The sequence below is a fragment of the Pygocentrus nattereri genome, chromosome 2, assembly GCF_015220715.1.
Source record: "Pygocentrus nattereri isolate fPygNat1 chromosome 2, fPygNat1.pri, whole genome shotgun sequence".
Taxonomy (NCBI): domain Eukaryota; kingdom Metazoa; phylum Chordata; class Actinopteri; order Characiformes; family Serrasalmidae; genus Pygocentrus; species Pygocentrus nattereri.
In genome coordinates, this window is record NC_051212.1 from 53,252,014 (window position 1) to 53,268,958 (window position 16,945).

The 16,945-nt window shown below is 43.7% G+C and overlaps 2 protein-coding genes across 4 annotated transcripts in view; one reads left to right on the forward strand and one right to left on the reverse strand.

Annotated features, from left to right (window-relative positions):
* The window catches only part of dvl3a (dishevelled segment polarity protein 3a), a 29,860-nt gene extending 21,088 nt beyond the window's left edge, over positions 1-8,772 (forward strand). Inside the window, exons 8-15 of the mRNA XM_017703437.2 lie at positions 371-510; positions 1,825-1,901; positions 2,078-2,145; positions 2,481-2,630; positions 3,032-3,163; positions 3,650-3,817; positions 4,140-4,340; positions 6,357-8,772. Coding sequence (XP_017558926.1) covers positions 371-510; positions 1,825-1,901; positions 2,078-2,145; positions 2,481-2,630; positions 3,032-3,163; positions 3,650-3,817; positions 4,140-4,340; positions 6,357-6,685 — 1,265 coding nt within the window. The 3' untranslated portion in view covers positions 6,686-8,772. The remainder of the gene's footprint in view (positions 1-370; positions 511-1,824; positions 1,902-2,077; positions 2,146-2,480; positions 2,631-3,031; positions 3,164-3,649; positions 3,818-4,139; positions 4,341-6,356) is intronic.
* Positions 8,773-13,492: 4,720 nt separating this feature from the next.
* gpr158b (G protein-coupled receptor 158b) overlaps positions 13,493-16,945 on the reverse strand; it is a 65,411-nt gene continuing 61,958 nt past the window's right edge. For 2 of the 3 annotated variants that reach the window (XM_017703438.2, XM_017703439.2), the window contains exon 11: positions 13,493-16,933. In XM_017703438.2, coding sequence (XP_017558927.1) covers positions 15,185-16,933 — 1,749 coding nt within the window. In that variant the 3' untranslated portion in view covers positions 13,493-15,184. The remainder of the gene's footprint in view (positions 16,934-16,945) is intronic. The other variant, XM_017703440.2, reaches the window with a different exon arrangement.

Genomic DNA, 16,945 nt, shown 5'->3' on the forward strand with positions numbered 1-16,945 from the left:
CAGAGTGGAACTATACGGTCAGTGGAGCTGATAAAGTGGACAGTGAGCGGAGAAACGAGGAGGTGGTCATGATGTTACGCCTGATCTGTGTTTGTGTGTCTGCGTCTTCACTTCTGACTTGTTTTCTTGTTTTAATGTGCAAAAATGTAAAGTTAAAGCTTTTTCTTTCCACAGAAGACTAAACACACACAACAACAACCTCATCAAATTAAAATCGTAGTAAATTATTTGCTCTTCTGCTTACAAACACACATGCGGTCCGGACTGAAAGTTAGGAATCTGCTTTTTCTAATAAACGGATGAACTCCATTCCTACCTGTAGTGCGTCTGCCCCTCACTTCATCTCGTTCTCTCCCTCATTTTACTGTAGAGAAGTATAACTTCCTGGGCATCAGTATCGTGGGGCAGAGCAACGAACGAGGCGACGGGGGAATCTACATCGGCTCCATCATGAAGGGCGGCGCCGTGGCGGCCGATGGTCGAATCGAACCTGGAGACATGCTGCTGCAGGTGAGGGCGGGGCTTGGGCTTTTTGAGCACAGATCTAGGAAGATGGTCAAAGTGATATTCTTGACTGTATTAGATATTCTTACTTTACATCTTCCCATATATATATATTATCTTAGTTAACCTTGAGGGGGAATTCCACCAGTATTTCAAAATTGCTGCGTAGTTTAATCGTTGAGATGAAAACCGTTATTCAGAGTTGTTTGGTGTGCAGTGGTAACACAGAGACAGGGTGAGAGCAACCGGTGTCACAATGTCTACTATAGCTGTTTTAGTCTATTTGAGTTTTTGTACACAATGTTGCAAATAGTCAAAATAGTGGTAGAGTTCTCTCTGGTGCGCTGTTTTACATTTACGGCAGTTGGCAGACGTCCTTATCCAGAGCGACTTACAGTTGGATCATTTTACACAGGTAGGCAAAGGTAGTGTTGGGAGTCTTGCCCAAGGACTCCTATTGGTATAGTGTAGGGAGTTTACCCAGCTTTGGGATTGAACCCCAGTTTGCAGTGTAGAAGGCAGAGGTGTTACCCACTACACTAACCAACCACACTGTGTTGCTTTAGAAAGCCCTGTCTGTAACTTTCCACCATGCTTGTATTTTTAAAAAGATGCATTTTAGTATCGGTGTGGCATTGAAGTTATGTTAGCTTGGCAGTAACATAACATTGCGGTTCCATTGTTGGAAGTTAACATTGTCACAGTGCTGGTATTTGAATTAACGATCATTCTTGGAACAGGCGACCCACACAAACGGCCTTGAAAGCTTCCATAGAAAAGCTGGCTCAGTTGGCCCAGTTTGACGGGTTTAGATACCTATTGGCCTGTTCAGTCTCCATGTTATGGTGTGAATTGTTGGATATCAAAGCTCCTTTTGAAAGGACTTCTGAGCGTGCTGCTCACTGCTGTTCTCTTCGTTCTGCTTTGTTTGGTCTTCTCAGAGACACAGTGGCCACCTCACTTGTAGAGCACTTGTAGGCCACCCAGCCTCAGTGACACATTTTACTTTCACTTGCACTAAAAATATATAAAGCATTTTGCCTAATCAGTGAGCTTGATGTGTTTTATTTTTGAATATATATCAAAAATATGTCATTATTAAAATTTAATTAGGTGAAATGTCTATCATTGAAAACATTTTTGTGTTTAAAAAAATGAAAACTGATGGTGGACCCCCTAGCAGTACCACCATCGCCCACTGGGGGGGCCGCATCCTACATGTGTTACTGTATGGACGGTCTACAGTAGCGCGATTCTTAAGTCAGTAAATGCGATGTGATTACAAGAATCTTCACTGTAGTGCTGATCTTCCTTTTGCAGGTAAATGATATTAACTTTGAGAACATGTGCAATGACGATGCAGTCCGAGTGCTGAGGGACATCGTGCACAAGCCCGGGTGAGTCACACTCGGCGTTATTTCAGAGGGTAATCGCATGCTGTATAGATGCTCATCCCGTTTTTATTTTGTCTTTCCTATTGGATGCTGAAATGTGTGTGTGTGTGTGTGTGTGTGTGTGTGTGTGTGTGTGTGTGTGTGTGTGTGTGTGTGTGTGTGTGCGCGCGTTTTTGCAGACCTGTCTCTCTGACGGTTGCCAAGTGCTGGGATCCGAACCCCAACAGCTGTTTCGCTCTGCCCAGGAGTGAGTGTGCACTTTAATTACAAGACGACTTACGTTGGCTGATATGAATGTTCATTATGTGAAGATTCCGAAGGATTTCGGGAGAACGTAGCCTGGGCCGAAGTGTGCAAGACATTCAAGTGACACGTTATTTAATCTTTTATTTATTAGTTTTACGGCGAATAATGTGACGAGTCCTTTAATTCAAAGCCTGTGAAGTTAGTAATCATGCAAAGGGATCTTGGAGTGTTCATGGTTCTTTATAGAACCTTTTTCTTTACTGAAGAACCCTTAAAGAGCCTTCCTTTTTTTAAAGAGCGTAGATTGGGACATTCTGAAAATTCCTTCTCTTTCAGGTGAACCCATCCGACCGATCGACCCTGCAGCCTGGGTGTCCCACACCGCAGCAATGACGGGCATCTATCCCCCGTACGGCATGAGCCCCTCCATGAGCACAGTGACCTCCACCAGCTCCTCCATCTCCAGCTCCATCCCTGAGACTGAACGTAAGGGGCAGAGATTATTTACTGTCGAGACTGAGACTCAGTGTGGAAGATGCTTAAGGAGGTTTTGTCAAGGAGTCAGCATTAGAGGCTGGGATTTTGGCTTTTTCTTACCCGTTTAAAACTAGGCTGACGTATTTTAGATCTGTAGCTGCTTTGGTTCACTTTTGGTGTCGCATTTTGAAACTTTTTCATTTTCATGTTTTCTACTTAAATTCCTGACTTCCCTTCTTTTTTTGCATGACTGGTAGATTTAAGTGAGGCTCATGGGTTCAGAACGTTTCTGGCTTCACTTTCTTGCATGGGGAAAAACTTCCATGAGCTCCCCGAGCAAATTTTCCAGTTTTGCTTTGAACTTTTCATTTCCGTTGTCAAATGAACTACTTCTCGTTTTTCCTACTCAGGTTTTGACGACTACCACCTGTCTGTACACAGCGACATGGCGACAGTAGCCAAGGCAATGGCTTGTCCTGACTCGGGGCTGGAGGTTCGAGACAGGATGTGGCTGAAAATCACCATAGCCAACGCCTTCATTGGTAAAACCAGTCCACTGCCGTTTACTCTGGGGGTGATTTTTAAATGTTCGAAAGATTGGAATCTTTATTTTAATCAGTAATGATTTCACTGTAGATGGAAAATCATAAACGAAACATGCGAAGGATGTTTTATTCAGCAGTTTTTAGATGATCAGTATAGTTTAATGATATATTTAGAGATTTATCGATTTGTAGAGATGTCTTATGAGCTTGAATCACCACTTTTCAATGAATGATTATTTTATGAAAATATAATTCTGCATATTAATTTTATTACAACTTGCTTGTGTTATGGGGTCACCTAGAGCTTTATCATTCTGAACACACCTGATGTTTTCATATAAAATTCTTCTAGAATAATGTTATGCTATAAATGTGGATTCATCACTTTTCGAGGGGCGTGCTTCATGTGGACAAAGGATTTTGCGGATTTGCCTTTATTTTTAATGAATGGTTTGAATTGGTTTATCTGTTTTGTCCACTCAGGGTCAGATGTGGTGGACTGGCTCTTCCACCATATGGAGGGCTTTGCAGATCGGCGGGAAGCACGTAAATATGCCAGCAACCTCCTGAAGGCCGGCTTCATCCGCCACACTGTCAACAAAATCACCTTCTCCGAGCAGTGCTACTACGTGTTCGGAGACCTCTCTGGCAGTGAGTCCCTCACTTGCTTTTGTAGTTTTGGAGTGGTGGAGCTGTGTAGTAATGAAAGCTCATACCCACCAATTAGCAAGATGCTGACTGGAAGATCTAATCATCACTTGAAGCAAACTTGCCTCCAACCATGTTGAGTTGTTCAGAAATCTCTAAGGAGATGAGATAAGAGTCCTTTATTAGTCCCAATTCTCAAATAGACCAGCTTTAATGTTTCTCATTTGTTTTTCCTAGAAAGTCTGGAGATTTCTGTTCTGATGACGTGTGAACACACACACAAACAAATATTAAAAGAAGCCCCTCCTGCTGTCCTGTGTTTCAGACATGGCCCACCTCTCCCTGCATGACCAGGATGGCTCCAGCGGGGCTTCTGATCAGGACACTCTCGCTCCTCTGCTCCAACCGGCCGAGGCTCCGTGGCCCAGCTTCCCCTACCAGTACCCTGCTCCTCACTCACTGCAGGATGGACCACAGGCGTATTCAGAGGCAGGAGGAGGCAGTCCTGGCAGCCAGCACAGCGAAGGTAGGACGTCCTGTTTATTTGTGCTTTGACGCTCTCAGGCGATTGGGGCAGTCGTGGGCTGGAGGTTGGGGAACCAGCCTTGTGACCAGAAGGTCACCGGTTTGATCCCCTGAGCCAACAGGACATGAATGAAGTGTCCTTGAGCAAGACACCTAACCCCCAACTGCTCCCTGGGCGCTGCGGATAGGGCTGCCCACCGCTCCGGGCAAGTGTGCTCACTGCCCCCTAGTGTGTGTGTGTTCACTAGTGTGTATGTGGTGTTTCACTGCATGGATGGGTTAAATGCAGAGGTGGAATTTCCCCGGTTGTGGGACTAATAAGTCACTTGACTTGACTCAGGTGATCATCATCCTGTGTAAGTTTAGTCTCGTCTTAAGCTAAAAGGGCAAATATAATATGAGCTGTATTAAAACAGTAGAATACGATAGCCAGTGTTATCTTGACTAACATCACAGCTGCAAGTACAGTACCTGAAGGTAGTAATGCGGTTCTGCAAAATAAATAAAAGCGAGGAAATCTTACATCAGATATGCTTTAATATGGGCAGTTTTTACATCCAAAAAGTGACATCCTTTTGGATCATGTATATTATGATAAAGTTGGTTTTATATTGGACTTGGATATATTGGATATACATTGGATGCTGAAATGATCAAACCTACTTTTTCTCTCTCTCCTGAAAGACGGAACAAACAGCCAGATGTAGTTAAAAACGTTTGTCATTAAACTTCCCTGAACCTGTTTAAGAGGCAGCTTATCAACAGTTTAGTCATTAAGGCACCATCTGAACATTACATAACACATTTCCCATGTACTCAGCTCAATCGTGTCAAGTCATTCAGAGTAAAGTAAGCGCCTTCACTTAACTTGGATTTGTAGTAGGCTTATGGGAAGCCACTGTTTATTGACGTGAAATAGAAAATGTGTTTTTGGTTATTTCAAAAAAGGTTTTCATCGGGAATACAAATTTATTTCATTGCTCATAAAAATATCCGAGATGTCCAATACAAAACCAGCCTAACTGTGCTGTCACAGATAAAGCCATAAAGTTGCCTTCTCAGGTTGAGCTCTGTGCTTCGGTGCTGGCCTGAGTGTCCTGAATGTCGTCCTGTTCCAGCCAGTTTGTGACGCATTTCACAGCCCGTTCTGTTTGTTTCTGGCTAATGCCAGTTTAAATTGTTCTGCTGTTATGGTATAAACATCCTCGGTTAGCTGGAAAGCAGATGTTTCTTAGCAATCAGTGCTCAGAACAATGATCATGATTTCTTCATGGAAAATAATGTAGATTGTATTAACTGCTGTATAGCTGGAAAGGTTTAGGACATTCATATTCTCCACAAGAGGGAGCTCTTAGCACTCAGAGCTCTTTGGTGCATCATTGTGAAAGAAAAGAAGCTATTATGAATGCATATATGGGGAACGAAGCAGTGTATTACCTAAAAGAGCTGTGTATGTGATCAAGTTACTTCTAGAAGTAGAGAACATATTCCAAATTTCCCCAACTTTGATATATTAAACACACTTTGTCTACATACTTTGAGCCGTGTAGTGTATGTTGGTAGTGGTACATGTGAAAAGTGCTGTTGTTACATAACTCATTCTTTCAAGATGACTTCCAGAAGGTCAAAGTGATGGTGGTGGTTAGTAAGCCTTTACCATTATGGGTGCACAATACTGGCAGCCAGTACATCATTTAATGATGGAAATACGAAGTAAGGCTCAAGTTAACTGCCTACTTTTGTTTATTTCAAAGAATAGTTTGCAACTGTGCTATTTGAATGGATAGCCTAGTGGATAACACCACCACACCTATTTTTTTAAGCAAGGCTCATAATATTGCATTCATGTTACTGTAAATGTTTTGTCTGGTAATATTTGCATAAAATAATCTAAATGTTTACATCTATTGTCACTGATTTGCAGTGTTGGGGATCATTATTTATCCTTTTGTGGCCCACAAATTCCATGTCGATGCATATTGAAAAACCCAAACCTGTATGTTTTGTGTTGCGTCAGGGAGCAGTGGTTCGAACTGCAGCTGGAGCCGGATGGAGGGGAGGGCGGGACCGGTGGACTTCAGGCTGGCCGGGGCGAACGAGACTGGGGACGCACCAGAGTTCGACTTCCGCCGAGAGCGAGCAGCCAGCGAGCGCTCAGCGGCGCCCCCTAGCGAAGGCAGCATGCGGAGCTCCCGCTCACACACCTATAGCCTCATGCACGGAGTGGCTCGAGGTGCACCGGGGTCGCCCTCGGGACGCCACCTCGCCCACGTCCCCTCAGAGCTCACCAGCTCCCGCCGCTCCTGCAGCACCGCCAACGGGGAGTTCTTCGTCGATATCATGTGACTGTGCGGCTGTACGGGTGCAGAGGCGCCTGGAACGTTTCGCTTTCTGAACTTGGAAACATGACCAGGGATCATTTTACGGTTAGGTTGGGAAAGAGTAGATTTTAGAGCGGTAGTTTGGTGAAAATCTGGTTTACACGGTTTTCTCCTGTACCTGAAAGGTCTGAAGGTGCTTCGTTAGGTTGGCACTGGAGCTGCAAGGCAAATGAAGCTAAGTAAAGGAAGCTTATTTATGTAAGACATATGTAAAAATGAACCGCCTAAATTCAGGCTTCACTGGGCTGACAAAGATCACATTTCCCAAAACACAATTATAAAATATCAGCTGTCAGAGTTTTGTCTTTATTTATAGATATCAGTGTCAGAAACTACATAAACCCGTCTATCAACTGAACAGCTGTACACAGTTTGAGGTGAGTGTGATGATGTAGGCGTGCAGTTTGCACTAGGGATGCACCAATCAGCCACTTTTTCCCTTCCCTATATTTATATTATATAATGAGCATATCGCTACTCTCAGAAGAAAACCTCGTATCTCCATTTTTGACATTTTTCATTTTGTGAAATCATTTGAAAATATCTGTTGCTCTTTATATTGTGTGTAAATTTCATGATGGAAACGACCCAAAATGATTGGTTCCATTGACTTGCATTAAGAGGAAAGGAGTTTTTTACCATTTTGGAGATACGAGGTTTTCTTCCGATGCGATCCGTGACGGACTGCCGTCGTCTGCGTAGATAACTTTTTCAGGGCTGTGACAAGTCGCTGTGTTCTTTGACGTGGTTTATCGTAATTGGGCTTAATTAAATGATATATATTGAAATCCTTGCTGATGGGGCTCCCCTCACCATACTGGCTGTACAGCTTTCGCGCTGAGCGTTTTATTGACTTCTTGTCTCAAACGTCAACTCGATCCCACACGGCTGCCGCGTTGCCTGTTTCAGTCAAGATCCATCTACTGGTCTGCGTGTGCATCACAAATTGCTTCGTGGTGTCGGTACAGGAGCGATATCCATACGGCGTCAGTGCGGCGCTCAGTTTAATGGCCAGTTCTGGTTTTACCGTCAGCTTGGCAGATGGATTCCAGTGTTGGCTGATTCCAGTCAGGCGTCTAGTTACGCACAGCGTTCGCTGGTGTACATAAGCTTCCATTACTTCTTACCTACATTAGTCTCGTGTCTCCAAAGCAGATCTCAGACACCAAACGGGGAAAGGGGAAAGCTGTGTTTATCCAAGTTTATTCCGGACTATCTCTTCAAGCCCCAGCATTTGTATAGAGGTAGCATACTTGAATGGATGTTCACCCTCATTAATAGAGAAGCAGGCCTGTTCCTCCCACTAGAGGTCCGATCACTAATTTCTTGGTTAGAGTTAAAGGTATAATCTACTGACAGGAGAGCAGCTGAGAAACGATAATCCTACGGATGAGCTTTGGTCTCAGATGACCCAGATGAACTGGCTGAAGGTGAATGTAGCGCAGACGACGACGACGATGACAAGTGTCCAAATCCGAAGAGCTCTTTTCCGGCTCCGCTGTAGTGTTTTGGGAAATTTTTAACTTGTTTTTTTTTTTTAAATATCCGTTTCTCCTCTGAATGTTTCTATAACAATGCATTTTTTTATTAACCAAGAATATATTTTTGGAGGTTTGTCAGCAATAATGTGTTGGGAGATTTTTAAAAGTGCGGAGAAGTTGTTCTTTTTTTATTTATAAAGATAGATATATATGTCTGTGTGTACGACGGCTCCAGCAGGATCGGTTTGCGTTTGTTTACCTGAAGGAATCTGGGTTTGAAGCGCAGCTGTGCCGTGCGCCCTACGTCGCAAAGGGTCCAGGCTATGACCGGGATTGGCTGCGAGGGATGCCAGGGTCCGTCTCTTTGCTGGTCCAGCTAGTGTGTCCGCTTTGTCACAGCCAGTTCTCCTCTGAACGTGCGGTGATGCTGCGTTTTGAGAAATAATTTGAAAAGATGTAACGGCAGGCTTTGAGTTCCTGCAGTATCCCTACAGAGATGGTGGGAATAGGCTAGAGTGGGACGAAAATTTGGCAAAAAAAAAAAGAATAAAGAATTGGTTTTGCAGTGTGAGCATCCGTCCTTCCTTCTGCTCCTCTTGGAATTCCGTTTTTTGTGTTACTTACACTTTATTCGCTTTATTCGCCAACGCTGCTTACTCTGCTACATAACACTGTCATTATCATGCCATAAACAGGCCATGGCAGGTGTCATATGTGGCCTTGCCCTCAGCAGTTTTACTCATTGATATAACAGCGTCACGTTAAAGGCGGCCCTATTATGCATACCATGAATATTCAAAGAACCCTTTGCATGACTAAGTGGCTCTTTGGACGGTGAAATAGTTCACGTTGATGCAGAATGTGTTAAATATGGTTCTATAGGGTTCTTCTATTGTCGCAGATTTGACACCATAACAATAGCAGAACCCTTTTCTAAAAGATTCTCTGTAGAACCAAATGTTGCATTCTGAAGAACCCGTTCACGATGCAGAGCCCTTTAATTATGCTAAGGGTTTGAGTTTTCATGGTTCTGTAAAGAACCCTTGAAGAACACAAAAAAATAAGCATACACCGATCAAGCAGAACGTTACGACCACCTCCTTGTTTCTATGCTCATTGTTTAATTTATCAGCTCTGCTGACTTTACACCTACAGGGTGGACTGACAAGGTAGGAGTGGACAGTGAGTGTTTAAAAACTCCAGCAGCATGGCTGTGTCTGATCCACTCGTACCGGCGCAACACACGCTAACACAGTCAGTGTTACTGCAGTGCTGAGAATGATCCACCGCCCAAATAGTACCTGCTCTGTGGGGGTCCATGGGGGTCCTGACCACTGAAGAACAGGGTAACAGAGTATCAGAGAAACAGATGGACTACAGTCTGTAACTGTAGAACTACAGAGTGCAGCTATACAGTAAGTGGAGCTGATAAACTGGGCAGTGAGTGTAGAAACAAGGAGGTGGTCAGAATGTTAGGCCTCTGTACAGGACATGTTCACTTCGACGAGCTTTTGTATACTCCTGCATAGTGACTGCACCTAAAGTGCCCTAGCGCTCTCCTGCCAGTGCTTTGTCTGACCACAAGGGGGCACTGTTGCACCGCTTGCGCCGGTGCCTATAAGGTGACTGGCGGTGTGGGGTTGGGAATGGCGGCTGAGCGCACAGCTGGCCTTGTCTGCTTCCATTGCTTTTCACATTGTTTTATCAGCCTGAAGAGAAGAGCTCGCAAAGGGAGCTTTCAGAAGCTGCTTCAGATCCAACACCACCTTCCTGGCTCAGCCAGAGACGCGTATATAACGACGCCAGCCAACCCAAAACGAGCTGCTGGCTGCCGTATCATTGCCCTGCTGTAGGTTCAGGCAGTCAGCCCGACTGTTTCTTATACATACCGCTCACACTTCTTTCACACTATACTGAACATCCAGCAAATTTTGAGTAAAAAAGCAAGAGGAACACACTAAGTCAGCTTAAAAACACCGCTTAGACCAGGAGTTGCAACCCAAAAGTTAAGAAAAGCCGTTTCGTGCTTTCAACAAAAACCAAACCACCTTGAAAGCCACAACATATAATGTCCATTTTACCGTTTTGGCTGTAAATATGTCTCAAACATGTGCTAATGTACAGCTACAGGCTTAAAATATGTCAACGAACGCGCTTTGGCTCAGCTACAGTCGGGAAACTTCTTCAAAAGTGGAATATTTTGTTACCTGTTGTTCGAATTTTCCCGTTCCACCTTAAATCGTGGCTGCGGCGCTGGGATGTAGGTTAACTGACGCGCCATTTAAGGTGGAACGGGACAGTTCGTCAACTTCGCGACTTTTTGGTTTCTCGTTGCAGATTATATGCATCATTAAAACCAACTGGAGTGGTTATAAAAGCAAATAAGTGTTTATATACGAATTATAGATGTTCATCTTAAAATTTTCTCTTTGCCTTTTCTTTAGCTACTAGCTAGCTAGGTCGAAGTGGTTGTTGTTGCTATGGTGACCAGCAGTCTGCACCAGAGCCGGTGTTTGAGGAGCCTGGCCACGCCCCATTCCTCCCGTTCTAACAAAAACAGCGCAGCAGAGGGCGCCCGTGAGCGAGTCCCCAGTGAATGGGAGTGAATTGAGCTCAACGGCTAAAAACGAAACGTTAAAATAGCTTCTAATCGCTCGCCCAGAACTTTCCTTTCATTTTAGAAAGTAGAGGGATGGATTTCACTAAAAAAGCCAAGAAATCTCACCAATATGTTTCCTTTTTTCCCCACAACAAACGGGTTTGGGGCAGCAGGGGGCGGGCTTTACTGCTAGAGCGGGATGATTGATGGGCGAGCGGAGCAGCTCATTGGCTGTTCGCGCTCTCTGACGTCATGGACACGCATGAAACGCCGTTTTAAACTCCTACAACTCGAGTTTAAAAGCTCTTAAAAACATAACCGCGGTGTTAAAATGTTTTATGCTAACCAGGAAATGAATGAACTCTTTTACATTAAAAATGTTTAAGCATTTTTAATCTAAATGCTTAAATGCTCCATATCAGCCCATTTTTGGACTCACTCGGGAGCGCCCTCTAGTGTTGGAGAATTGGCGGTTCTACCAGAGAACCTTTTCTGTATAGAAGCTGAGGTGCTAGAATGTAGTCTTAACTGCTGCTTCTTTTAAGGTGGAACGGGAAACTTTGAACAAGAAGCTAAGGCCCTAGTGTGTAGTCTTATCTGTTTCACCGTTTAAGGTGGAATGGGAAAATTCAAACAAGAAGCTGAGTTACCTGAATGTAACTTACCTGCTGCATCTTTTAAGGTGGATCGGGAAAATTTGAACAAGAAACTGACAAAAAAGAAGCTCACAAGCTTCATCGAGAGTTGTAAAGCATGAAAAGGGATGAGGAGGTCGCTCATGCTGGACAGGTGGGCAGCATTATCTCAGTTTTGTGTTTCACAAAATCAATATGTCAGTATTGTTTTGTCCCGTTTGCTAATGTTTGTGATAGCAATTGGTTAGCTTTGCAGCAGCAGTTGTAGAGACAGTTTGCTAAACCACAACTTGGCTAATGTTTACTTGCTCTATCACCGTTTGCTCTAATGTTGCGTGGCATTTGTCTGTACGTCGTTTTTGGGGGATTTTATGGCCACAAAGATAAAAAAAGCGTTGATCATCTCTGCAATGTGTGTCCATGAATTTGGGGGTGGAGCTTTTGAAGGAGCACTGACGAATGCATTTGTTCCGCTGTTGAGTTCAAATCATTCTGGAGAATTGTATAGTGCTCCTCTAACCAAATTAGAAAGAAAACATGGTTTTAGGTTCCCCCCCCGGGGCTTTAAAGAACCATTTTTGTAAATGAGATGAAGCTTTTTAAAGTTTAAAGAAGCTCCACATTGTGAAAATGTTATAAATAAATTATACACTTTTTCTAAGACCATATGTCCAAATTGGGAGTGTGAATAAAGGAAGGTTTTTTTTTATTCTGTGGAGAAACTGTTCAGTTTGCTAAAGCACAAAGTGGAGAGAAATCAACGGAGAAGAAACCCACTCTCAAAACAATTTTAGACACAATTTTGTGTTTGTAGGCTTCAATAGCAATTGAGTCCTAACCCATTTAGACTCTGAATCGAAAACGAGGTCTCCTCTATTACGTTTCCATCCCGGAAGCCATAACAGCAAATTGTCACAGCAATTCTAAAAAGGATGACGGACAAAAATAGCAACACTCTGGCTGCTCATTAAAGTAGCCTTTAATGAACTCTGGCTGTGTGTGAATTTGTGGAGGGATAACACACCCGGAGGCCTGCAGCTTTGCAGTAAACCTCTTTCCAAACGCTCTCTGGGCCTTTTAATGCAGTGAGCGCCAGGATTTCTAACCCTTTCTTCGAGCATTGCTTTACTGAATGGTCTCATCAACATTCTCACCTTCTGTTGTCCTGCCAATGTAGCGTCTTCTCATTACCGAACCCTTAACGGCAACAGGAACGATTTAAAACATGCTTTGATTACACACTATCCATTTTCCTGATTTATTTCTCCTCAATTGGACATTTATTTCCCCTCAATTGGACATCGGAGAAAAAAGGCCTCTCTAAGTGCACCTGCAGGCTCGTTATGTACAGCGATCAATACGTTTCTGACTAAGTAGTCAAGCTAACTTCATTACATTCAGCCCGCAGTGCTCTAATTTTTCCCGTGTGTGTTGCAGTTACATTTCCCTGAGCTTTAATGAATGTCCGTAATGTGCCATGTGCTATCATAATGATTCACTCCATTGATCCACCATTCTGACCATGTTAAAAGTCAAATTAGACCTGAATATCCAAACGTGGTTCATTTGTTAAAAGTCCTTCCTGCAGATTTAGATGTCCAACCTCAAACTTTGGCAGTACAACTGAATGTAAATTAATATGAATGAATAGCAATAAAAATAAAAATAATATCAAAGTGTAACCAATGTATATTATTCCTTCCGACTTTGTGTTTCCTCTGGAGTTACACAAGGTTCTGTTATAGGGCCACTGCTGTTCTTACTGTACATGCTACCTCAAGGAAATGCGACCAGGAAATGGGTGCATTTTCATATCTGACGATTTGCAATTATACATTTCCATTCCCTCTGAAACCGAAGACTCCACCGGAGGATATTTCTCGCTGAATGTCATTATTTTCCCCCCATTTATATTTAAATATTCATGCAGTAGAGTGGAAAATAATGTAAGTGCATTTAAATTTTTGCATTTTGAAGCCACTCATTGCTCTAAACCGACAACAGGCCCATTTGCTGTGGAGAGGTGTATTCAGGTGATGGTGTCATAAGGCTCATGATTAAAATCGGAACATGAAATGTTTATTGCAGGTTGGATGTGTTTTATGTACATGCTATCACAGAAGAGCACACTTTGAATTTACAGTAGAAATGTTCCAGGCTGGATGCATCAGCTTACTATCAACCATTTACAAACAGCGTAATACAGTGAGTTAAGAGTCCAAATGATCAGGGACTGTGCTGTGAAAGACAAGGCCTACTAATTTAATGTCATGCAGAAGCCACTGTAACATTATTTGATAGGATACAGCGATCATTAATACCCAGCTGGGTGACATTGTTAAGTGTTATTACAGTAGCTCATACTGATGCAAAATCACCACACCACCATATTGGAGTAGACAGTGCTGACTAAGGTAAACCAATACTGCATTAACAATAACGCAACAATTAGCTCATTCATGCAATTCCCAAACAAACGTATTGTGCTCTCCCGCCGAATCGTCTTTGTCCTAATTGGCCTCTGTAGATTCAGAACGGGAGAAATATTTTACACGATTTCATCTTCATTCATGCATTTTTCTATTGAGTGGAACAATTGTTGAGTATGGCAATAATCAAAAACTATCGTGGGAAAATCAACTGTGGACATTTACCAGAAAGTAACTTCTGTATTTTAATTGTTAGGACAGATACGCTCACCAGATTGTGACAGTTGCTACCACACAAAAACAGTATTTATAATAAAACTGTAAAATACTACAAAGAAAGTATTAAACTTGGCTTAATTTAAGTGAAACTCCAGTTTAGTCGCAACGAATTTTGAGGACGCTCTTGAATGGCTCAACCTTCTAATCGTGGTCTTGTCATCCGGAGACTACACCTTCGGTCCCTGGCGATGCCACAGCCATCTGGGGGTCCAAGACCGGGTAGGATGGATTTGCCTCTCCCTCCTCCCGATAATTCAATAATGCTAGCCAACATGGTTGTCTATTAGCTAAGATAACAGAATTGGCAGTTAGCGTTCTCTTCCAGGTGCGAAAAAGCTGTGCAATGACGTTGCACTACTGGCAGGTAGCCGCAACTAATGGCTCTTTGATCTCGGAAGAAGCATGTGCTAATCTTCACCCTACCAATTTGGTAGCATCATGTGAGGGGGAGACCTAGTTAGCAGGTGGAACAGGTACAAAAAAATTGGTATGGCAGGAGCACTACATTCAAAAGTGCACTCTGTGAAATTAGAACAACAAATTGGTGACCCTTCAACTTGTTTCACTACAAAACTGAAGGAAGGGTAGCAGGTATGTTGGCCTTATCAGCTCATGCAGCAGCCATTTTTAAAAACCAACTCATGTTTCAGTTTTTAGAGTATAATAATAATCTACAAGTCCAAAACTCAAGGTATTGGTTATTGCCCTAAACCTTGGACCATTCTGTCAAGACGCTTTCCCTTCATATTTCTTAAAGTGCATGTAAACAAAGTACCAGTGAATTAGGTTGTGGTTTTCAGTCTTCAGGATGCATCATGATCCTAAAAAACAACACAAAAATATTTCAGCAGTTTGTTTTGCATTTTTGGATGAATAGCGCTCTGCTTTAAAAACCGTAACCAAACGAGAGGTAACATAAGGCAATCCTCAAATGTAACGTCTGCGTCACCCTCAGTTGCCTCAGAAACCCAGTCTGGAGAGCTTTATGCTGAAAGTAAAATTCAACAGCTCTTTTCAAAAAGGTTAATTTGTGCAAAAGTGTCATGCACTGAAATCCCACGGGCACACCTCAGCCATGTTGAGTTTACTGGCGCCGGCAGCTGCTGTTGTTGTTGTTGTTTGAGATGCCGTGTGGTTGTCCCTAGCTGAGGAGTACTTGTCCCTTGAGGTGACACTTGGCACGCACTCCGTTTCCCTAGGGCATGCTTCAGCACGTTTACTGTCAGTGATCCCAACCTCCCTTGTCGAGCTCCTCCTCCTACCAGACACTGTCGTGGTAGCCTGGCTGCTATCTGATGTTTGACTGATGCGACGTTTCTCTGAAGGTTTGCTTGAAGAGCTTCTCCTCTCCTTGCTTTTAGATCTTTGTTTATCGTCCTCCTTATCCTTCCCTTTCACCTTTGACGAGCAGGAACCTTTTCTCTTCGTGTTAGAGTCCCTTCTCTTTGAATGGTGTGTGGGGCTGGAGGTCTTCTCCTGGTTAGGGGAGGGAGGTTGATCATAGTCCCAAGGGCAAATCTCAACCATGAATGCTGGAGGCTGCAGAAGACTTCCAGTTGACTTGGAGATGTCAGAGAGGATCATCTTGGGATTTCCATCTGTAGGGGTAACACTTTTCTTGCGACTGGTTATCTCAGACTCCAGTCCCTTGGAAGATGGATCCTCAAATTCCCAAGGACAAATATCTCCTTTGTGGGCAGTCAGTTTAAGGGGTGATTTGGGCTTTCTTCCCTCATGCTTGTCGCTCTCATCCTCCCTTGTGCTACCCTTGTCTCTAGAGCGGCGCCGGTTTGATGGAGACTGGATTGCCGTCTTTTGTTTGTGCTGAGACCGTCCACTTTTGTAGCTGCTCCCGTGGATTGTGGTGGTTTCACTGGGTGCAATTGAAACGTGTTTTTGGGCCTTCCCCTCAGATGGAGTGGGCAAATCTTCCATTTCCCAAGGGCAAACTTCAGAAAGGTCATACAGGTCCTTGCTCCTCCCTGGCTCAGAGCAAATGGAAGGTTGACTGCCGCTTACTTGTTGCTTCATGATGCCCATTTTGCTTGGGGTCTTGGTGTACTCAACAGACTGGCTGATGATCATCTTTGGAAAGCATTCAGGTGATTCATCTACCTCTGAAAGCATTCTGGTGTCTCGGGACTTGAGGCCTTTTTTGCTGGCATCCTCAACACTGTGTGTCTTTCCTGCAAGCCCCAATGTTCTCTCCCTGGCGCTGGCGATAACACTTAAAGACTTCTGTAGCATTGAGGTCCGGAGATGCACAGGCTTCTTGTCTGCCGCTAAGTTGTGTGCACTAACAGACTTGCACACCAGTGGTACTGACTCCGCAGATTCAGCAGGCTCCACCTTTGGCATCTCAGGATTTTTCTTTGCAGACCTTCTGCCCATCAAGGTGCCCAGCAAAGACAACTCTGTGGTTGAGTTCTCCAATTTGTCTGCGGGACCCCCATTTGCATTTTGACCCTGATCGTGCGAATGGTCATAACTGTGGGACCTCTTCAGAGAGAACATCCTGTTCTTCAGAGATTCCTCTCTGGACTTCCCGCCATGAGAAGGCTCAAATGGGTTTCTCCGTAGGGTACTGCGATTGCTGCCATGTTCACTTCCATCCCTGTCCTCGCGACTATACTGACGGCTCACTGTTTCTGGTATTTCTGTGATGCGCCGCATGAGAGAACGTCCAATGCCTTTTTTGGAACTGCGTTTTTTTTGGAGATGAGGGTTATTGGCTAGCATCTTCTTCCGCTTATAGATCTCTAGTTGGCTGTAGAGCTTTTTTAACTCCTCCTAGACAGAAAA